Source organism: Xenopus laevis, chromosome 1L (genome assembly GCF_017654675.1).
Source record: "Xenopus laevis strain J_2021 chromosome 1L, Xenopus_laevis_v10.1, whole genome shotgun sequence".
Taxonomy (NCBI): Eukaryota; Metazoa; Chordata; class Amphibia; order Anura; family Pipidae; genus Xenopus; species Xenopus laevis.
The window spans coordinates 135,009,897-135,034,003 of record NC_054371.1 but is presented as its reverse complement, the minus strand read 5'-3'; the positions used below and the strand labels follow the sequence as shown (position 1 = coordinate 135,034,003).

At 36.3% G+C, this 24,107-nt stretch overlaps 1 protein-coding gene across 12 annotated transcripts in view; it reads right to left on the bottom strand.

Annotated features, from left to right (window-relative positions):
- Positions 1-1,956: 1,956 nt before the first annotated feature.
- The window catches only part of mpdz.L (multiple PDZ domain protein L homeolog), a 97,928-nt gene continuing 75,777 nt past the window's right edge, over positions 1,957-24,107 (bottom strand). For all 12 annotated transcript variants that reach the window (XM_018257840.2, XM_041563854.1, XM_041563877.1 and 9 more), the window contains 15 exons: positions 22,974-23,066; positions 22,822-22,896; positions 21,823-22,003; positions 21,172-21,317; positions 20,572-20,655; positions 18,750-18,943; positions 17,890-18,037; positions 14,740-14,826; positions 13,738-13,825; positions 12,339-12,379; positions 10,098-10,220; positions 8,750-8,854; positions 8,142-8,254; positions 4,544-4,667; positions 1,957-3,265 (listed from right to left, as the gene is read on the bottom strand). In XM_018257840.2, coding sequence (XP_018113329.1) covers positions 3,119-3,265; positions 4,544-4,667; positions 8,142-8,254; positions 8,750-8,854; positions 10,098-10,220; positions 12,339-12,379; positions 13,738-13,825; positions 14,740-14,826; positions 17,890-18,037; positions 18,750-18,943; positions 20,572-20,655; positions 21,172-21,317; positions 21,823-22,003; positions 22,822-22,896; positions 22,974-23,066 — 1,749 coding nt within the window. In that variant the 3' untranslated portion in view covers positions 1,957-3,118. The remainder of the gene's footprint in view (positions 3,266-4,543; positions 4,668-8,141; positions 8,255-8,749; positions 8,855-10,097; positions 10,221-12,338; positions 12,380-13,737; positions 13,826-14,739; positions 14,827-17,889; positions 18,038-18,749; positions 18,944-20,571; positions 20,656-21,171; positions 21,318-21,822; positions 22,004-22,821; positions 22,897-22,973; positions 23,067-24,107) is intronic.

Sequence of the window (24,107 nt, the reverse complement as noted above, 5' to 3'; positions counted from 1 at the left end):
CATGAAAAGTTTGGTTGGAATTTGTTAAAGGACATAAATTCTCTGTTCTAAGCACAATTTGTGTATCCTTCATTTCTCCATGATATGAACCATATATAGCAATACAATAGAATTAATAGATTCAGACATGATAACAGAGTCACATTTTTATCTGTTAAAAAGCCACCTACTCCTTCATAGTCCGTTAATAAAGAAACCCCTACTTCTTGAAGTATACACACCCATAGTCTATACTTTAGAAACCCCCATAATATGCAATAAGTCTTCTATTTTGAACTTTGTAAATTTTACATTGTAAAACCTCACAGTCTCTTGAAATACCAACATTGTGAGCCACTGCCTTAAAGGAAATTCATTAAATTTTCATTATGAGCTATATTCATGAAAATCAGAAAGGTTTAAAAATATAATCCATTAAAAACACTGAATTATCAAGTTATTCTACGCTAGCTCCTCTCTATACAGGTTTGGGACCTATTATCCAGAATGCTCAGGACCTGGGGTTTTCCAGATAACATGTCTTTCTGTAATTTAGATCTTCATGCCTTAAGTCTACTAGAAAATCATGTAAACATTAAATAAACCCAATAGGCTGGGTTTGCTTCCAATAATGATTAATTACTGTATATCTTAGTTGGTATCAAGTACAACATTCTGTTTTATTATTACAGAGAAATACTGGATTATTTGGATAAAATTGAGTCTACGGGAGATGGCCTTTCTGTAATTCGGAGCTTTCTGGATAACAGGTTTCCAGACAACTGATCCCATTACCTGTACATCTTCTAGGCAAAGAGCGTGGAACTATTTTTGCAATAGTTCCCTTTAAGGAGCTTCTGATAAAAGATTGACCATGTTAAGAAAAAACTCAAATATTGGGCAACCCTGTGTAAGTTGCCTGTTGTGTGCGGATTGAAATCTGCCTTCACTTTTTCTATAAAGTTCTAAATATGAAGCCACTTTGGTTTGTGTGTTTAACACAGAATATCTAAACCCATTTAAAGTGGACCTGTCACCCAGACATAAAAAGCTGTATAATAAAAGTTCTTTTCAAATTAAACATAAAATCCAAATTCTTTGTTTTTTATTAAAACATTCATAGCTGTAAACTCATTTAAAAATCTCACCTGTCAATCAAATATTGCCTGCCCCTCCTCTATGCCTAAGGCATAGAGGCGGGGCAAGCAATTACTTTCACTTTCCATACAGCACTTCCTAGATGTCACTGCTCTCCACACATTCCCCCGTTCTCTTAACTATTTAATTATGTGGCCAGTCCATGGGAATAGACGTCAGTTCCCCCATTCTGGTGCACAAACAAGATTCTGAGATGATGCGAGGATTGTCTTAATAACAGTGTCCATAAAATGGCTCCTACCTGCTTGCTGTATTATAAATTCCCAGACCAAAGGAAACAAGTTTCAAATAATTTAAACAGTGTAATTAAAGTAAATTTTACTTGACTAGCTTGAAAAAATAGTATTTGGAATATTTTTTTTGGGTGACGGATCCCCTTTAACCCAATTATCCCATTTAACACAGAAATTTGCACCACAGCATCCCATCTAATTAGAGCATTCACCATTGTGGTATGCTAATGAAAAATTTAAATGCTAATGTTGGGGAATTTATTCAGCAGGCACGAATTAGCAGTGAATTTCCGTGTTTCGCGTCTGGCGTATAAATTCAGGAAATTGCCGCAAAAAATCTCAAAAAACATTGATGCTGGCAACAATTCTGACACCTAAACGGACAAATGCCAACAAATAAACGGACGCCCATTGACTTTAATTGCGTGGAATTGTCTATTTGCTCATTTTTTGCCAGGAAAACGGGACATATTCGCCGATCGCTATTAAATGCATTAAATGAGTTAAGATGACTGTAGATAACAGTTTCTTCAGTTAATCCCGAGTCATGACGCATTTAACACACAAATCCAAGTGGCTTCATCTGTAAGTATTTAAAAGAGGTCACATTTCTCAAATACTGTTTGGGTAGAGCTCTGATTGCCATGACAAGTTGCTAAAAGAATTTGTTAAATACTTGAACCCAGTCAGATATAGTTCTTTGCACCTGAAAGGGTTATAATTCTGTGGGTTAGATTCACAGTGTTTTGTATTATACCTGGGTCCCTTCATTTTATTTTTTTTTAAATTTGGGACCTACAGCATGTGGGTAATTTATGATTGTAAGAGACAGCAAAGAGCTAAAGTCGAAACAAGATATAGATAGCACAATGTTATATAAACTTTTTTTTTTTTTTTAAAGAGTGCACCCGCCAAAATATTATACCAAACTAATTTCCCACAAGAGAAACTTCCTAATACTAAATGCAGAATGCACTGCTGACCAATACTCCGATAACACAGCTGAGATTTGTCACACTTAGAAACATTTTGTATTTAGCACTGCAGTAAAGCTAACCATTACGCTCCCTGCTACAAACCATTACCTTTACTGCTTTCCTTATGGTTTGAAATAAACCTCCAGTGTTGAAACTGCACCAGCTAATGTGACATATGTTATAGCTGTTAAAGGAAGTAAACACATCGATGATTAGATCGTGCAGAAGAATTCATACTGAAATACTGCTTCAAAAATGCCCAAATGCATTCACAGTTCCTGTGTTACTTTTGGGAGACATTCAAAACATGGAGGTGTTTTTAAGGACACAGTTTAAGTTTCCGTGCACTTATATATCGTCCCTAAAAACTTTTACACAGTACTGGGTGTTTTATTCTAAATACTCAGTTTAAAACGACTTTTGTTATGTTTGCCCAGCACTTGTTTCACATTTTACAGCTTTTGTAGTAATCACAGTAGTTTTATTATACCTTCGGCTGATTTTGCCAGGAACGTATTTGTTCACGATAAAAACAATCTGTACTTGATTAACAGAAATAGCAGAATGCTCTATTAATACTATGGTGGAATAGCAAGCTAGTCTAATGACATTGTCTTGCTAAAAATACTTCTTCTGATTGCTAGAAATACTGCTTGTTGCACAAATGACCTACAACAGACTACTTTCTCCTTATACATAAATATAAATGAAGCATTACCAAATGATTCCCTATAACATGGGACCCAGATGGTTAGAAATGTTCTGGAGGCATTAGGAAAGCACGGTCAGTGTGACTGTTCCTTTTGTTCGCTTAAGGATAGACACCGCTTCTTCATGAGTCACTCCTTCTAAGCTCTGTCCATTCACAGCGATGATTTGGTCACCCCTGTTCAAGCGCCCGTCTTCTGAGGCTGCACCCTGAAATATGATAGATCATCTCATGAGATCCAACATCACTAGCATTCAGGTGAGAGTCTGCTAGATGAATAACTCTTAGACTTAATACTTATAATACACAAGAGCCATGAATAGCCTGTAAATTATATCCTTATAAACAGTGCTTAGTTATGTCATCAGTTATAGTTGGAGCTTAGTGATGTCATTACATAAAGTATCCCCTGTTGAAAATATATTAGTAATCACCTTGGAGTTCCATGACCTGTATAAATCCACTAGGCCTTCATTTTATATGGTCATGGAGCGCCTTCGTAACTTATAATATCCTTATATTTTACAAGAGGGAATTCTTTATTCGCTATATAATATACAGGTATGGGACCTTTTATCCAGAATGCTTGGGAACAGGGACACGATTAATACACTCTACTAAAACACAATTTTTTTTCCAACTGAACATAAACTGTAAGTCATTTTCATGTTATTAATACAATACTGGAAAACAAACAAACAAAAAATCTGTTATAATAGACTGTGAATGGCACTGCTGTTTTTCCCCCCCAACCATTCCAGATATTAAGGGAGCGATTTACTAACATTCAGATTTTTTTTTCCACAAATCCTATTTTTTACATAAAAATTTGTTTTTTAAAATTTCTCTAAAACTTTGAGGATTATGATGTGTAAAGACCACGAAAAGCTGTAATACAGAAAACTGCACTGGCACGGGATACATTGTGATTGATCCGCTTCCTACTTATGTCTTCCCGCCACTTACACATGTGCAATAGTGAAAAAACAAACTTTAAACAAAAAAGCCAGCTTTTTCACTCTGCTACGCATGCATTGGCCACAGGATTTTGCAGAAAGAAGGGAGGAATAGGATTGCTTGCTCGCAAGTACACAGAGCCAGTACAGTTTTTTGCTATCAAGAGCACTGGCCCAGGGTATCCAGTCATTACAATCCATGGAGTGTGTCCTAACATTTGGGCACCCACCATAGATTGGTCCTTTTTTCTTCTCCTTTAAACGGCCTAAATTACAATTTTTATGTTTTTGTTTTGCCAGTTTTACTTTATTGACCTGTAAAAAATCTGGGATTCTGCCTCCAAAAAGAAATAGATCAGCTTATAAGGGGAATGGCTGCTTGCCACATAGGAATCATTGACTAGATATCAAAGCCCACAACATAGCATTAGGCCAGATGCATTACTGGAAATGGCTTTTTTCACACTTCATAAAAACTGCTATTTTGATGAACAGGTGCATTTGAAAGTTGATTTAAAAATTAGCATTTACCTTTGAAAACACTGTCTTCACATATATTGGCAGGTCACCGTGTGGGCTACCATGCCCTCCTACAATACTGAAACCAAGGCCATCTGGTCCTCTCTCAAGGATGATTGCCTTGTATTGTGGTGGTCTAGGGTACAAAGAAGGAAAGCATATGATTTAGTGATTTGACAGAAAAATAAGCAAATTATATAATATCATGCAGATGCAGGGTGATATTCAAGAAAGGTTAGGGGGGGCACATCCTACATAAAATGTTCAAAATAGTCTTTTCATATTCTTATTACCAACACAAAGGTAAAGATATTGTTTCTTAAATTGATCATAGAAATGGAAAATGGCACAACCTAAACAGTGTCAAACTGGGGGTGTGTGGGCCCACTAGAGCTGCCACATCAGGACCCCCCCCCTGATATTACACAATCGCAGCCAACTCATTTAAGTTTTATCTTAAATATGCAACCGATCAAAGATTACTAGTAACTTTTCCTCCTATGTATTAACAGTCAAGTTTGTATTAACCACAGTATGTTTTATGGAAATATATTCCAGGACTCTCTGGTCAGATACATTTCCAATTTTAAGCAGAAACAGAACATGGAAAAATACTTTTTCAGCAAAGAATCTATCCCAATAAATCTCTCTAAAACCTTCTTACATAGATGTGCAAATTTTATTAAATGACAACTATATAAACTGGGCTGTAATAATAAATGTTTATAAAACCTTGTATGGGAGAAATAAGGAAAAATGCTAAATTAAATTAGAAGGAAAAGCCATTTAATAGATATATATTTTATGGATTAAAACCAGAACGTATCTTAGAAGAAATGTTTTGCTCTATAAAGGATGTGTTTGATTTAGTCTTGCCAGATTCATCATATTCCACATTTACCTTGTGATAGTTCTGGTTTCTCCGCAGATATGTGAAATACACATTTCCTCTAATAAAGAAAGAGACCCTAATTCATTATGCACATGCTTGTCTAACATAAGTAATACAGAACCTATCAAGATAATGCAGAATGGGGTCAGACTGTAGCTAAGCTAAACAACTAAAGTGTTGTAAAACAGCAGTGCACTGTGTGCAGGAAAAGGAAGTGAATAAATGTACTGAACTGAAGTTAAGAAAAACAAATCTGAGGCCACTGGAATGTGACAGTGGGAGATGGTTAAAATTGGAATGTGGAGAGGTGAGTAAAATATGAGATGGTGTGATTGATGTAGAGGAAGAAAACCTACAGATTTCTTAAAATATGATGTTTTCTCGTTTGTCACGTTTTTCTTAGGATTTTTTTAATTGATTTGTAGAATTAATTTGTAGGATTTTTGATTTGTAGATAAACAGCACTTGCATTTAAATGTGGGTGACTTATTCTGGGATCACAAGATGAAGGACGTCTTTTATCTACTGTTTTTATAGTTGAACAACACCTTAAGTGATAACCCAGATTTTGGGAACTAAATTTAGATTACTGACCGATCCTATTCTTATTGTCGCATGGTGAAAAGCATGGAAAAAAATGTTTCAATCTGATAAAACGTTGACCATTTCCATAAGATGTTTCTGAACAGAAGTTAGGAAAATCATGACATCTTCAAACTTCACCATTTTTCCAGCTTTGACACTTAATAAATAGGCTCCTTGGACCTGAATGCTGCCTAAGTTATAGAGATGTACAGATTGTGGTAAGAACAGCAAAGGAGGAAAACAAAGGAAGTTGATAATATAGGCCACATACATAGGCGGATGATCAGTTTATTAGATATTGAACCAACATGTTGATGTCCACATAACACTGAATGTTTTGTTCAGTTGATGGGCCCATGAGTAGGCCATGAGTGGTTATCATATTGGTATTATTAACATGTATTTATATAGCGCCAGCATATTTCACAGCACTGTAAAGTAAATGTGATTATACAACTAAATCACATTAATTACTTACATAGAACATATGAAGTTACATACATCACAACCAATACTGGTACAAAAAGTGAGGAACACCCTGTGTAAAAGAGCTTACAATCTAAAGGGAAAGGTAATAAGACACAAGGTGCGGGAGTGGGCAAGATCAGAATTAAGTGAGTGAGAGATGTAGTACTGTATGTGGTATTACATTTGGTAGTTGAGCAAAGTGAGGGTAGGCTTCTTCTGCGTTTTAAGAGATGTTTTTGAAAGCAGAAAGGTTGGGAGAAAGTCGGACAGACCGTGGGAGAGCGTTCCAGAGGAGGGGAGCAGCTCTTGCAAAGTCTTGAATGCGAGCATGTGAGGAAGTAATGAGAGAAGAGTTGAGTAGTAGGTCAGTAGAGGAGTGTAGTAAGCGGTTGGGTGAGTATTTAGAGATGAGTTCAGAAATGTAGGGTGGGCTAGAGTTATGAAGTGCTTTAAATGTCAGGCTCATTAATTTGAATTTTATTCTAAAAGGTAGCGGAAGCCAGTGTAGGGATTGGAAGAGTGGCATGGCAGAGGAGGAGGAGTGGTTGCGGAGGTTTATGTGCCTTGCAGCCGTGTTCATTATGGACTGGAGAGGTGACAGGTGTCTCTGGAGGGGAAGGCCAATTAAAAGAGAGTTACAGTAGTCTAAACGTGAAATGACGAGAGAGTGAATTTTGGCAGCATCTTGGCTTGGGGGGATAAATGATGGTATTTTGGATATGTTCCTTAGGTGGAAGTGATATGATTTAATAAGTGACTGGATATGAAAAATATGATATCATAGAAGTGTAATGTTTACTGAGAGCTTACGGCTGAGCATTGAAATATGTCTCATCACGGGTCCCATGTGGCTGTGGTCTGGCGGGATAGGAGAAATCAGAAAAACCACATGACCAAAAGGAATAGTTCTTTTACAAACTTATTCCCATGTGTGGTTGCTGTAAAATGGACAAAACTGTTGTGTTTATTAACATCAATTTCACAATTTACACAGTCAGCACCCTCACCTCCAAAATACTTTAATGTGATGCACGTCCAACGGTTCCCAGCCTCAATCCGTTCATCAATTCAAATTGTAGTAATAGACGGCACCAATCTTTTCTCAAGGCCGTGAGAGGTCTGAAACGTTGCCGGGTGTTTGGGGTCAGAGCCTATGTCCCAATAAAGGCATTTTAAGACAACAAATCAATGATTGGTGCCGTCTATTACTACAATTTGTGTTTATTAACATCGTCAAACACGCTGCTTGCACTTTCCGAATAGTTGCGCTAAACTCTTTTGCATCCGTGCTGCCTCTTGTACAGAGTCACGAGAACTGAATTGGACAAATAGTGGGTTGTGTAAATAGGCTCAGGAAAGTTGGAACAATGTCGTGCACCAAATGTGATGCAATCTCCACTTTACAAATGTTAGCTGCAACTGCCCTGCATTCATTTGGGCACAACTCCCATTTGCCTGCAGTTATGCTGGAATTCTGGGAAAGAACGATATGTATCCAAAAACTGTACTTTGTACACTGCGTTTGTGAATGATCTTTTATGTGTATGGCCACCTAACGACAGAGGAATCTAATGTATTAAAGCAAGAAAGTGTAGAAAACATAGGTATTGCCAATAATGCTGGTAGTTTGCGTTGTAAGTGCCATGTGGCATTAGTATAGCATACCCTAAATCATCCTGTAAAATGCTGCTTGACGTGAGTCCTGAGAAGCTGACAGTTGACCCCACATGTTCTTGCTGCTGGCCGGTTACCACGCTCACATCCCCACCGGCCACCACCTACACAGAAAGAGAAGAAGAAACTGAACTATTAGGGAACAGCTGTGGGCTTAACTGAAGATTTCACTTTAATGATAAAGCGCAGCTGTCAGCTTCCAGGGAAATGGAATACATGCAGTTTGGAGCAGGCAGCTGTTCTGTATTGTCAGCAAATGTATTTCAGGAAAAGAAGTAGCCAAGGACTAAACATAGAGGGAAAAAATGTTCTTCGACTACGTTTGAGGAATAGATGTGATTTTTTACCCTGGAAGTGGACATGAATTCTTATCCAAACTCAATGCTCCATATGTTCCAATGGGAACATTTCCATAAAAGGCAATGGAATCATTTCTTATGATTTATGACTTATTCTGTTTCTACTTTCATAATGCTGTGCAATACAGATCTATTTAAATTGCAATGAATTTGCTTACAAATATGGAAAATTAGGTCTATTTGCCAAGGACCAGCAAAGAAAGACGGTAAAATCTATTTAGCCAGAGTGAGCGGTTTTACCTGTAGTTCAATTGCGCCTGAAGCGTTTTTCAGGAGGGTGACTGCCTGGGAGTGAGTCATTCCTTCGGTGGATTGCCCACATATGCTAACAATCCTGTCACCAACCTTTGTTCAAGAAGAATAGTTAGGAGAAGAAATAACACACCTGTCAGTTAAATATCCATGGTATTCGTGTAATACAAAACCAAGTGCAGTGTTTTTACAACCCTAATTTTCTGGAAAAATTAAAGTAAATAGAACAGTTTAGTATTAAATCACATCTTGCTAAATCTGTTCCTATGCAGTCACTTCTTTGCTTAATGTATATTAAATAATAAAGTCAAGTGCATACAAAGTAAAAAGCTGTCTACGACATTTTATAATATTTATACTTTGCTGTTCTTACATATAGAAGTCTGTCACTTAAATATTATTTTTTGGGAAGCAGCTAGATAAAAAGGAGCTTGTCTCTTGCTTTGGACATAGCCCTCAACTGCTAAGGGTGCATTATAGATGTTTCCTAGGCCCTTGCAAATTCTGCTAGCTTTAAATATCTGTTATTCTTCAGAAACAATAATAATTCTTTTAGGTTTCAAAGAAAAAGAATCGATAGTTCAAATACAAGGCATGGCCATACGGAACACACCCTGGACTCAAGCAGACAGACAACACTCTGTATTTCCCTATAATTCATCAAGATTTATGAGATTTGTTATAAAAACACATGGGTGCATCCAAAAGCAGCGGGGAGCAGGATTAATGCTTTCATGGCAATAGACTGCCAATTCTTCAGAAGCCACTGATAACACATCCCAAGCAATGATTAAAAGGGCATGTAAAGCATATTTTGAAGGGAGATGCCAAAAAAAGTGATTTATTTCACGGTGGTGCCTATTTTGGCAGTGAAATGGGTTTTAAATGTCATTAAGAGTCTTAGATACAATTATAAGAGCTCACAGAACAACTTTGATTGTATCCTAAATTAGACTTTATAAAACAGATAGTTTAAGGGTGCTACGAAAATCTTTGGCTACATGAATTTAATCTTTAGAGTCTATTGCCCTCTTGTGGGAAAGGATTAGATCACAAAAAATAATTTCAATAGTAAACTATCTTGCATCTCTGGTGACTTGCAACAAAAAAAAAATGCAGAAAAAGAGCTACATTATCCTGACGAGGAACAAAGGCACTATAAAATCTATAGCTATTTGGGAATTATATTTAGGTGTTAAAAAATATATGTATATACACTGTTCTTAATAAATAAAGGGTTTCATTACTAGTTAGTAAGAGGGCAAAACATGTTTTTTTTTCTTTAATTAAGAACTAGATAGGACAATTACATTTAAATTGTGCAAAACAAACATACCCTGAGTTTGTGAGTTTGGGCTGCAACTCCATTTGCATGCATCATAGCAATGAAAATTGGTACATCTCCCAGAGGGCTACCAATACCTCCAGCAATGCTGACTCCCAGTGAGTCTGATGGCCCCTGTTAAAATACATATAAATGTTTTCAGCTGGCAAAAGCATATAATTCAACTGCTGTTTATAGTTGTCACTTAATATAGTCACTCTTCTTTTTCTTGCTAAACGTTACACTATTTTAACTATACTGCTACTTAAACTGTGATGTATAAATGAAAAACATCAAACATGGCTAAAAAGGGCTATGATGATTTATACAGTAGTTGTCCACAGAATCAGGCACACAAGCCTACAAAGAAGCAAGGTCTAGAAGGGTGAATGTATTAACAGAAACAATGTTTGCTCCAGATCTACGGTCCCATAGCAATCTATAATGTGGTTAACATTTGTATTCACATACTGTTGTAAGAATGTACATATCATTGGTTGCTGTGGGCTCCTAGGGCAAAGGTGCACCCATTATAACATTACCCCATGTCTTGCGAGCAAACACCTCTTTCCCCCAGAATATGTTTAGTGTCAGCAGAATTTCTCATTTCATTTGCACAAATACCTGAAAATCATCTTAAAGCTTCCACTTTCTAGTATCTTATCTCCACATAGCATTAGGTCCCAATAAAAAAAAACATGCTATATATGAACGCCAGAGGTCTACTGAATACTTTGATGTCCAATATAGATAGATTTACCAAACTATCTGGCACAGATAGGTATCTGCAAAATAGCTGATATGGATTTTCAAGGCTGACACTCTGGCAGCTGCAATATAAGCATCTAGTATGTGTATTATGTGATAGTAGGGAGACCCTGGAAAACAATATATATATTCAGGAAGTATACATTGTGACAAATCCAAAATGGGTAAATATGTCTTTCTACTGCAAATTATGAAACTATAAAGCCATGTTAAACACAGCTGTTTTTATGACATTTCTAAAAATCTTTGCAAAGCTTGCACTGTACTCCATTATATGCCCCACATTTTGTAACATACCAGCATAAAACATCCTAAATATGAACGCCAGGGCTCTATTGAACAGTTTGATGCCCAATATACATAGATTTTCCAAACTATGTGGTGTACAGAGGCGCCCAAATGGATATACAGCACATAACATGTCCATGGTCAAAAAACAAGTAACAAAGAAATGCAGAATGCAATAAAATCACTAAAATGCAATAACACCACTAAAATCAATGGGTTTTTTTCACTCGTGTAATCAGCCATGAGAGTCACAGTTTAAATTTTTTAGCTTGGCCAAATAGGTTTGATGGACAGAAACAAGTGAGCAATGCCTATGCAGAACTGAAAATGCAATAAAATGGCAAAACATGCAATAAAATGGCTAAAAATGTACCAAAATCACCAAAAATTTAATATATTTAGCGAAATAACATAAAAAAGGTATTGCGCATTGTGGTTAGTGAATATGCTGTTTGCAATTGCAATAAAAGAGTTTTTTTCAGACACCACAGGATGCAGTAAAAAAAAATAACAAAAACATAAATTGTTTGTGTGTAAGTGTGCGTACACTTGCCAAAATAAGTGTTGTATGCATATGCGTGTGTGAGTGGTGCAGATGTGTGAAACTCCCAAAAAATGTATGTGTAAGTGTAAATATAATTGTGTATTAGTGTAAAAGGTGTGTGTGTGTATTGTGTGTGTGTTACACTAACCTGGGGGGATCCATCTTAGTAGAATCTACGTTCTGTGGCACTTATGTACTTTCATGCACAGAACATAGATTAATTGGTAAATGCACTTCTTGACAATTCTTTAATTTTTATAAATCTTGGTTAATCCTTATAAATCTTAGTTACATGTTTGTCTAGCATGTTATCACATTAAGTTTATAACATTAAGCTTATAACATTAAGCTTAAAATAACTTTAAATTAAGAAATTGTCTTTGATTTTACTATATATTCCTTCAACATGCAAATATATCTGGCCTTCCATTTACAAGTGAACACAGGGCTGCAAATAGGGTTAGGCAGTAGAGGCATGTGTCTAGTGAGCAATGATAGTGGTGTGGTGCGGTTGCTTGAACCCCGGGCACATCCCTATGCACATACTTTATGCTTTCTGTAACCTTGTGCATCAGCAACCATGTGAGTGGGGGAGCAGATAGGGGGCTGAGGTAGTGGATCTACGTGGAGCAGGAAGTAAGTAAAAAAATTACCTTTTTTATTTCCACGGTCCTCAGGCCTTGAATGTCAGAAGCTGCAAGGGATAGAAACTGAATTAGCCTACAATAGGTTTTATTTCATAATGGCCTCTGGTCAGCTTATTTGCATAAAGCTGCATGAAAAGGCAAGATGACCTTTCAGAATACAATGCTCCCACTAGTGTTCTATATTGGCAACAGCTTCACTGAAACAGTACCTACCAGCCAACTCATTCTTAATTTTTTTTTAAAGCAATTTGAAGTAAACTGCCTTTTGGCTTATTAAGAATCCGACAAAGATGCTGAAATGTCAGTGTAACCTTAGCAAATGTCCTAAGTGAACTATACCTCTTGTACTAACTACAACGTTTACTATTTACAATTCTGTCTCATTTGGAATAAAGTGAACATGGCTAGGCCATATTAAAACACTATACGTTTTTAAAGTGCTCAAATCGGAGGTACACTTATTACACAGAAAGCTTTGTATTACAGCCTTGTTCCACAGCCTCCAAATAATCCAAATTTATAAAAATAATTACAATTTCTCTGTAAAAATAAAACAGTCGCTTGTACTTGATCCTAACTAATATTTAATCTTTATTGGAAGCAAAACCAGCCTATTGGAATAATTTAATGTTTACATGATTTTCTAGTAAACTTAAGGAATGAAGATCCAAATCATGGACAGGTTCGTTATCGAGAAAATCCCAGGTCCCGGGCATTCTGGATAACAGGTCCCATACCTGTAGTTTTCTATAGATAAATACCAGATAAAGTGACTTGCATTTATCTTTAATCAATCTATACATCGGGACCTTAATTAAAAGCTCTCAACTACGATTTTATGACAAAGGGGCTAATTTACAAAAGATCATATTCAGATTTATTTCAGGCTTCCCCACAGTCATGAAAGGATAAATGAAATAAATAAAATATTGAATAAGGGGGTGAACCATTTAGAACCAATTTAAAACTTTTGTGACTACTTACACATTTTTATCCCCAAGTTAACTTAACCAGGAATGTGAAGAAAAAAGTGCTTGCTAAAGGATAGTAAAGCTGACCACACACATACTGATAATATAGTTTTATTTTATTTTAGGTAAACCCTAATCTGTTAAAACCAAGTTAAAACCTAATCTGCAGATCTACCAGTGTATGGTGCATGACAGATTTGAAAGAGAAGAGAAACTGTGACTCGTCTTCACTTCCTGCAGTTCAGATGTTTGGGCAGTCTGAACAATTGGAAAACTAATAAGGTGCCCATTCTGTGTATTAACAAAGTAGCTCACAGAATTTTGGGATTCATTTTTTATGATTGGAAATGTTCTAAGTAAAGTGTTGACAATTTAAGCATACACGGTGGCACCATAGACAAATTCTATACAAAAAAAAAAAAAAAAAGACTTACTGTCGCTCTTTTTAGAAGCAGAGTCAGCCGCTGCTGTTCCGGGTATCGGAAAACTGAATGACGTAAGACTACTGGTCCCTTCACTGACCTAAAACATATTTGAATAGTCCAATGAGTATTTAGAATGAAGCAGTTTTCATAGTTGTATTTCATCATATGGCTGCGGGATATGCTACGTTAATTGCAATGCTTGTCTCAGTTCAAAAGTTCATTTTTGAATTGAAGGATGGCTTTCACCTCTGGGGTATATATACATGGCCGTTTCTAAGCAGATACTAGAGTTTTGAGCTGATTTCTCCATTTGTGCTGATTATCTAACATATTTCAGGAAGTGTGGTGCATAAATCAACCTCAAACCCCCCCTTAATTGTACTGGGAATATTTAATACTATATGAAAGCATGGGCAATAACTTTAATTGCCTTGTTTAAAGGAGAACTAAAGCTAGAAATGTTTTTCATTCTGTTTTGGGCTTCTGTACCAGCCCAAGTCAACCACAGCCCTTCAATATGGAAGATCCGTGTCTCCAAAGATGCCCCAGTAGCTCCCCATCTTCTTTTCTGCTGATTCACTGCACATGCTCAGTGCTGCTTTCAGTAATTGAGCTTAGGGAATGACTCAAAATATACAATAAAAATAGAATATAAATGTCACAATATAAGGATGATTACTAATTAATACAGATAATTACTACATGGCAGCACATAATCCAGTGCAATTAGCATCAGAATTTAATAGAGTATCGCAGACACTTTCCAAGATGGTGACCCCCTATGTCAAGTTTGAAGTCATGGATCATTGCTGCTATTGACAAGATGAAACTTGTGCTGGTGCAGTAAGTTCAGTATGACATTTTTAGTCATTCGTTTTTAATATTTAGTTCTCCTTTAGTTCTCCTTTAAAAAGTCCAATCAAGGACCCTAGTAAGGACCCTAGTAATCCAAAAGTAAGACACGTATAGATGGCAGATGATTTACTTTAGTCAAGTTAAATTCTTAATCACCTGACTGCTCTGAGATGTTCTTCTTTCTGAGTGAAATGGACCGGTTTTGACTCTACCAACTTCCAGTTTCACAGTACCTAAAGAACACTAAAGAATAGAACTTAATTAACGCACAATTAACTAAAACTGCAATATATACGTTCTTGCTAAATTGGTTAACTGTAGAGAAACAATATGATTCATTTGGTGATAAATATAAACAAAATATTAGAGACAGAGGGGGCAAGCCAGAGTCAAACAATCCATTCAGATTTAAAGTTTGCAAATGAAATGAGAAAATACCAAGATGATTTATCACTGAAGATCAGACTCCGTCAACATATATCCAAGTGCAAATATTTGACACAGTCTCTCTGGAATGCACACATAAATTGTCTTGTCTCACAGAATAAACAGCAAGCCCTCATTTAGGGTTAGTTCACACCAGGAGATTCGGGGAGATTTTGTCGCCTGGCAACTAATTGCCTCGTCTTCTGAGCGACTATCTCCCCGAACTGCCTCAACGTTTTTCCCCTAGGCTACAATGAAAAGTCGTCTGTGCTAATGCACATGCGGTGATGCATTTTCTATAGTTGCCCGGGTTGCAGGCGACTTTTCATTGTAGCCTATGGTGAAAAAAACGCTGAGGCAGTTCGGGGAAGATAGTCGCTCAGAAGACGAGGCGATTAGTCGTCAGGTGACAAAATCTCCCCGAATCTCCTCGTGTGAACTAACCCTTATAGCTACTTTCTCTGCTTCTCCCACTGTCATAGCACACAAGCCTTTTTGAATCTATTCTTACCAAGCATGGATTGCTTCCCACTTATATAGGTATGTTCCAAGTTGCACGAGTATTTATGACCACGGTCGGACTGGGCCGGCGGAACACCAGAAAAACCTGGTTTGCCAGTCCAGACCTAAGCCGAACCCCGTCGGCGCTCCCCCAGGCTGCTGATCTCCCTCCCCCGACGTGCTGAAGGTAGGTTTAATTTATGCACGCTTGGGGGAAGCCGGGTTTGTGACTGATATCCAAGTCTTCTGCCAATATAGGTCTCCTCGTTTAGTATCATACACACACAAAATATTTTATAAAAAATTTTTTGTACGGTATTATCTGTTCGTCTATGGCCACTCTTCATCCTTGAGCAAGTTCCATGCATAGTGACTTTCCCAAATGAAGTCTGGTGCATGCAAGAAGCTGAATAAAAATCCCACTTGATGTTTTCAAAGCAGTATAGGATAGAGTATTATAGTTTAAGAGATATAGTTCAGATGTGGATTAAGAAATATTGATTGTGTTTTGAAGAGCTGTTCATTATTGATTTTTTTTTAACATGAAAGACTTTGTCCTAGAATAAATCTGTTTAAAGTGAATTTCTAGCACTTGGAGCATGTCTTTTCATTTAGAGAACAAAGTAATATACACTGTGTCAATGTTTTGGTCTTTTGACTGATAACATTATCATGACCTGTATTTTTTAATACTTTTGTTATGTTTCTTGCAGGTATATACCAACACTTGCATATGTCACAAAATCATTGTATTTTCATCTTCTTCTCATCAATGAAACAAGTATCGATTAAATTGTCTTTTGTAAAGTAGCCCTAGCAAGTTCTGCAAGATTGCTTTCCCTGTACTTTTGTGGGTTTCATCAAGGTATTCCAGTTTCCTCCAATGCTCCAAAAACATACAGGCAGCTTAAATAGACGCTGATAAAATTGACCCCAATGTGTGAAGACAAAATAAGATACAAAGTTTGACACATTAGCCACTACTTAACTATTGCTTTGGATTAACCCAGGGAAGATTCCCCTACCGTCACCAGTCAGGTCAAAGGATCCATGATTCAAAGGCCTGTAGCGGAGATACTTTGAGGTGGTATAGAGAGAGTTTTGTCTGTCTTTAAATCAGAATGAAATTGTGTACATTATGCTGAAAGCATAATTTTATTCAAGTTTAAATTGCTCATGATACTAAGATCAAGTTTTGTCTTAGCAGGATTTGCAGTCTCTTAAAAAAGCACATGGGGAATCAATAGGATTATTAAACAAGGCCTTCTGAGATTACAGTTATTACTGCTCTTCATTTTATGTTCTGCCATCTGGAGTTATCCAATATAACTTGCTATTATTATCCAGTTATGAATCTCTTGAGTCTTTGAGCATATCATTACAAGTACTCTGTTGGAAGTCATTTTTGTTTTCACAAGCCTCTTCCTTTAGTTTCATGACTGAACAATAGTGCCTAATGGAGAAGGACTGCAGTTGATAGATGTACATTTCTGGGACAAATAGAACAGTAGGTGGTTGCCAGCATTCAGAACGGTTAATATTTACCATACAGGTACGGGACCTGTTATCATAGAAAACAATTTACCCACAGAGATCTGAAATAGGAACATAATTTACCATACTGTAGTGCTTAAGCAAACAATTTATTTTTTTATTCTTTTTTTTTCCTACGCTGTACTAGTACCTTGTATTAGATGGCAAACAAGCTAGAGTGAATCCATAGTGATCGCAAAACAACTTACTGTTTTTTTGTTTTTTAAATGAAACTGTATATTCCCAACGCACAGGTAATCCCCTTGCATAATGGACTGCTTATCTATAAGCTAAAATAGTCACAACAGAGAGTGAAAGGAGGGGGTTCCAAACTGTATGTAATGTAATTATCTACCTCTTAACATGAGGTAGATTCAAGTTATCCGTTTGTCCTGACAAAGACACTAAAAACATACACTGTTTTAATGATTAAAAGAATAAACAAAAATTATGTTTGGTACAAGCCATATTCATTCAACTCATGTTGAAGAAGGAGGTATACTGTCCCTTTAAGTTAAGAAAATACGGACATATTATGGAAAGATCACAATACTTAAGTGATGTGTGTAAAATGTGATGCAAGGATGTCCATGGTAAAGTGCTTCAGACATACTGACTCTAATATAAATATACAGACAGGAGTTATCTTCTATCTGAATTTATAAGCAAACTTTTGAGGAATCTTCTACAAAGTGTGAGCGACAGCGTGGGCCAACTTGCGGTCGTGCATTGGCAGCTTGCCCTGGAAGCTAAAGGCCTGACACTATAAACCTAGTATTATTGTGTTACAAAGACAGCACAAGATTGCGCTGCCACAAATACACTTCTTGGCAATACAGTAATTACCTTTAACAGAGCAGCGACAGCTTCCTGAGTGGCATTTCTAACATCTTCTCCATTCACCATTAATAGTTGATCTCCCTGCATCAGCCTCCCATCTAGCTCAGCAATGCCTCCTTTCACAATGTCCGACACAAATACTCCAGTATCATTCCTAAAAACAAAACAAGAGTTTTCCATACAATATGAGTTAAATAAATGTCATCAAAAGGTCATCAACATTTTGCTGGTTCTAACCTCCTTTTTATTACAGTCTTGTTTTTTTTAGCAAAATCAATTTGATACCTATTTGCAGTTAAAACATGAAATAAATTAAAATAGGCAGTGTTTTTGATTCTGCCTCATCTAATCACGAGAAATTCAGAACTAAACAAAGGAAAAATGCATCTGAGTTCAGCACAATGAATCACAATGATTTGGACAGAAACATAATTCATTTTATGTGTTTTGTAGGTTCATGACCTGTATATAAGCAGTATATCTGTAGCCATATGCCATTTACATAATCCCTTAGGGGTCAAAAGACTGGGAAACAGTTCAACATCAGTTAGTAGGGCACAGGTTGGAAACAATAACTTCAGGCAATGGCATTTTGGCTTAGATAACAGAATTTCTTACAAAAGATAAAACTTTGTGACGGTAGTAATGTACATCTTAATTATAAGACTATAAAATGACTTAGAGGCCACAGAACATCAGTTTTATTTTACCAAAGGTATATATTATACACAATGTAACACCATTTTTTTTTTAACAGTTTTTCAGAATTTTATAACCAACAATTGGTTGTAGCATTGTTCAATACAAATACCTTATATACATACAGGACTACAATAGCATATATAAACAAGTTTACTAAACCATACCTTTTTCCTACAATGCTTAACCCGAGACCTTTGCCTGGTCTTTTCTGAAGTTCCACTGTGAATACATCATACATATCCTCTTCTTTGTACTGAGCTTCGTCTCTGTATACAGTAAGACACACTTTCTGAGGTGTCTGTCTAAGGACATTTATTGCTTCATCATGAGTAGCATTCCGTAAATCAATCCCATTCACCTATAATTAATCAACCATACAACAAGCATGTCACACAGGATTTATCGAAAGTGAATTATCTTAAACATATAGAACTGAAAAATTGGTTGACATAGGTCTTGTGACCCTAATTAAGAAATTAGGGTAAGGAATTGTGAGAATAATTTTTCCTAATTTAATGAGCCTTAATTTCTTAAAATTTTATTGTGACTAAATTAGCATTTTCATAAAGCTTATGCTTTTGTCATATGTGAAAAAAGGGGACCTTCATAAGTGGCTGCAATTGTAAAGATTATGAGCAATAAACAGCAGATACCTAATGCAGACTAGATGTGCGGGCCGGCCCAAAACCCGCGGGTTTACCCGTGGATCGGGCGGGATCAGGCCAACTCCTGCACAAAATCTTCGGGTCTTGGGCAACCTAGTACTGCCAGCTTCCGGCGCGGGAATTTATAGACTTCCGCCTGCCTGCCCCTTTTGTGACGTCACTGCGGGGCGGGCTCGGGTCTATAAAAAGAGGGTCGAGAAATTCTCAACCCGCAAATCACTAATGCAGACATAATATCTGGTTAGGAACCTTTTCAAAACACCATGTTGAGGGGTTTCTCTACAAGTATGCCCACAAACACTAAACCCTAAAAACATGCAACTCAGACATACTGGGTGGCCCTTGAGGGCTAATTACAATGTCATTAGTAGTAAAGTGTGTTTGTGACAGTATTCCAGCAGATGCTTGCTTGGGTTACCTAATAAAGGGTTCAGCTTATGGTGTCAGTTATATAGCATCCCTTGTGGAACATTTCAAGTTTCCAATAATATCTTTCCAGCAATATAATGGTTGTTGCTCCACATGTGTTTAAAGGAACAGTAACTGTAAATAAAGTAAGTAAATATTATGTACTGTTGGCTTGTACTGGTAAAACTGATCTGTATGCTTCAGAAACACTACTATAGTTCATATAAACAAGCTGCTGTTTAGCAGTGGTGGAAATTGAAAAATATGCTATGACACAGGTTAAATAGTGGATAACAGATAACACCATTATGTTATTAACTGCTGTGTAACCTGAGCCCTTTCTCCTTTGAATGGCTGCCCCAATTGCTACACAGCAGCTTATTGATATAAACAATAGTAATGTTTCTGAAGCTAACACACCAGTTTCACCAGTGCAAACACTTTAATTTTTTAACGTTACTGTTATTTAAAATGAGGTTAAAAGAAATCTCTACTTGGGTGTTTCAATTTAAATTGTTATTCTGCTAATTCAACAATACAGATATAAAGACTCATTTAAGGCTATGAGTGAATACAAAGTTAAGAAAAAAACAGTGCTATCTTCATTGTTTAAACCACCACACAACATTTTGCTGAGAATTCTAGATTCATTGTTGACACTGAATACAGTTTATAATGCTGCATCTGATACACAAGATGCTGCTTAATGAACTGAGCTCATTTGTCTACCAAAACAACATGTGGATCATAGGCATACATTATAATATAGACAGTCTCATGAAGTACCAAATAGTATTTTATATACAATGATATTATAAATTGTACAAGGATTATACAAGTAAGTGTTGTAGAGAAGCAAAAAGACATCATTGTTATCCGAGCCCCAACTCAGATAGTTTATTAAATTTTTTACCTCTAGAATTTGATCACCAGCCCAGAGTCTACCATCCTTAGAAGCAGCACCTTCTTCATAAACTTCATGGATAATAATCGCCCCCTGAAAATGACAGAAAATAAATATTTTACATTATTCACAATAACCGTTTTTAAATAGGGCTCCTTCCGCTGGTAGGCTGAGCATTTCAGCTTTCCCTTTGCCGGTATAAAGGGTACAACTCTTCTCAACAAAGTCTCAGGTCAACTACAGTTTAAAATACCTTCAGAGTATTCTAAGCCTCTATTGGAGCTATATGCTTCTCTTTTCATTTGACTTGTTTATCACTGCAAACTTGGTGGCAGAAAAATTCCATCTGAATGCATTTATTTATTCATATAATATGTATTAGAGACATGTATTATTAACACATTTATTCATATTTTTTATTCATATATTTTCAAAACTGCATATACCAAATCAGACGGAGTCACATTATTTCAGATCGTAATATTAAAGGACAGGTTGTGCTGTAAACAGATTTAATTTGCTTTGAAATTATTTTTTTCACTGTCTCTTGAGAATGAAGCAGCACCAAGGATTAATATTTGCTGACATAGAATTTTTTTTTTGACTTACCAAAAGAGTATCAGCACCACCCACAATGCTAAGTCCCAGTCCTGTTCGCCCTTTAGATATATCAATGGTGGTTTCACATCCTGGGATTATAGGGCAAGTGGACGGATCAGAGGGAAATGTAGCTGGGGTGGAAGATCTACTTGAACCTAAAGGCAATACAATTACTCAAATTATATATAACTGTGCTCTAGCATTAGTCTTGACTGTACCATTTGATTGAAATATGTGGAAAATACATTGGTTTACAATGCAAACACATTTTTTATTAACTTTAGAAATGTCTCTACTTTTTATCTTATTTTAAACAGCATAAATAAAATTCTGCTTATGTTTGTCTTGTACTCCCAACACAGGAAACCTATATATGGTAAACATGTTGTCAATTTGGTCCTGATTTTATATACCAATGTGTATTATTTGAAAGATCCTTTCACTTGAAATCAATAACAATTCTGGTCTTTAAAACGCATAATTTGGTGGTTTGGCTTACAGAATCTTCACGTGTAATTACATAAGAGATATTTGAACTTCTCCTTAGTATTCAGCAACTTAGAGCTCACCACAACTAATTTTTTGTTCATTAATATGGGATTTCTAGAAGTGCAATTATCAAATTGTAAACTCTGATTAAAAATGTATATAAATTCTTACTGCGAACTGGCTCAGGTTCTGTGAAGGTGGAGAGTGGTAGACACTGTTGTCCATTTTTGATCTCGCCTGTGCTGGAAGTAAATGTAATTGAAGGAAGAGGAAGCAGTTGTGGAATGTCCTTTTCATCAGAGCTTATTGTCAGCTTCACAGTTGTTTTTGCTTTCTTTAGTAGACAAATAACCTAAACAGAATTATGGAAGGTTATAAAATGTGATTTCAATCAGAAGAATAGGCGATGGTCTGAATAGCAAGATATGTACTTAAAAGAAACAATAACCTCACAAAGCAATAGTTTTTTGGCTGCTGGGGTCAGTGACCCCCATCTGAACCTTGGAAAGAGGTAAAAGAAGATATAGATTGTATGCTCTTGCGAGTAGGGGCCTCTAATCCCATCCTTACTCTGTTTGTTAAAATTTTTGTAAGATCCTTGTTCATTTTATATGAATGTAAAGTGTTGTGTAATTTGCTATATAAATGAATGATGACTACATAAAATGTAACTATGACAAACAGAATAATATGTATAGCTACAACAGTGACCTTTCTTCCGATGTGTGAAAAGTACAATGCACAAACAATATGTTATTCTGTTAAATTTCTGCTGAACAAAACCAATAAAGGAAGTTAAAAAAACTATGACAAATAAAAAATGAAGACCAATTGAAAAGTTGCTGAGAATAAGCTATGCACAAGCAACACATAAAATTTTCTCTATAGTCTTCTAGGGGAATAAGGTAAACAGATTCCTCACATCTGTTACAGAACTATGTCACCATAGTTGAAGACCTTCCCTCTACCCTTTTATTATCCTCACTACTCTAAGGGGTATATTTCTAAAACTGTGTAATTCATTGCGTTGGTTAGGTAAAAATTGGTGTAAAATGAAATGTGATGCCTTCGATGTGTGGTTCCTTCCTTTTTTTTTCCTCTTAAAATTAGTCAATCCTCTATTAATCAGCAGATCCTGATGTTTTGGAAAGCCACAGAAGTCTTCTCTACCTTTTCAATAGGGTCTCCAACAACTGGTTCATCATCAACAGCCAATATATGGTCTCCCACCTTGATGTGCCCATCCTGCAGAAGAAACAAATCATGTCAGTTCACTGGGGAAAGTCCTCTGGGCAATGTAATATCTTAGTCATTGAAGTTACCTTTGCTGCTGCACCATGATCAGTTAAGCTCTTGATAACTACGCCATTTATAGTATCTTCTTCACTGATGGCAATGCCTAAACCACCTTGATCCTAGAAAATAGAAAACATCACCAAATATTTTTAAAAATAAAATAATGATGATCACCAATTCCTGTAAATCTTGGTATATATGTTAAGGGGAATGTATTATGCTGTTATTGTGCACCTTTTTATTCTGCCTCTCAAACTTATACTGTAACTTAAAATGTTGTCGGGTAGTTCAGCATCATTGAACCACTAGAAAGAGCATTCATCTTGGGGACAGATTTATTATAAAAAATTTTTTTTCTAATTAGCCTTCTGGTGGAGAGCTGCAGAATGTAAATAATTCCAAGCCCATGTGCAATATATTAAAAATACCATCTGCAAATCATCTTCAAATATTATTGTCTACCATATTTATAATAATCAGATGTTACAACTTTAGGGTAAACATGCTGCCTCTCCATACAATGATTGGAAGTTTGATTCCAACTAGGGAAGTAGCAGCAAAGAGTTTATCTTTTCTGTTTGTGTTGGATTGACCCTGGTGTGCATTATTATTTTTTGTATTGTTTACTCTTCCAATAGGCCTCAATAGATGGAAACTGAAAGCTAGTATATTTTTGTTTTTTCATTATGTGCATATACTCTTTTGATTGTGTTTGGCCATATGGAAAAAAACAAATATCTATCCATAAATTAAGGAAAAAAAACCTTCAACATTATTAAAGGAGAAGGAAAGATTAAAACTAAGTAAGCTTTATCAGAAAGGCCAATATAAATACAACAGTAAATCCTCAAAGTAATGCTTCTGTCAAAAGAAACACAGCATTTCTTTCCTTCTATTGTGTACGCACAAGCTTTTGTATCAGACTTCCTGTTTTCAACATAAACCTCCAGGGCTAGGGCTTGAGCATGCTCAGTTTGCTCCTCTCCCTCCCCCCTCCCTGCTGTAATCTGAGCCCAGAGCTATGAGTGAGCAGGCAGAGAATCAGGCAGGAAGTGATGTCACACCAAGTTAATATGGCAGCTGCTATCCTAAACAAACACAGTTCGAGAGCGGTTTACTCTGGAGTGGTAAAGATCACTAGAGTGGTTCTACAATGGTAA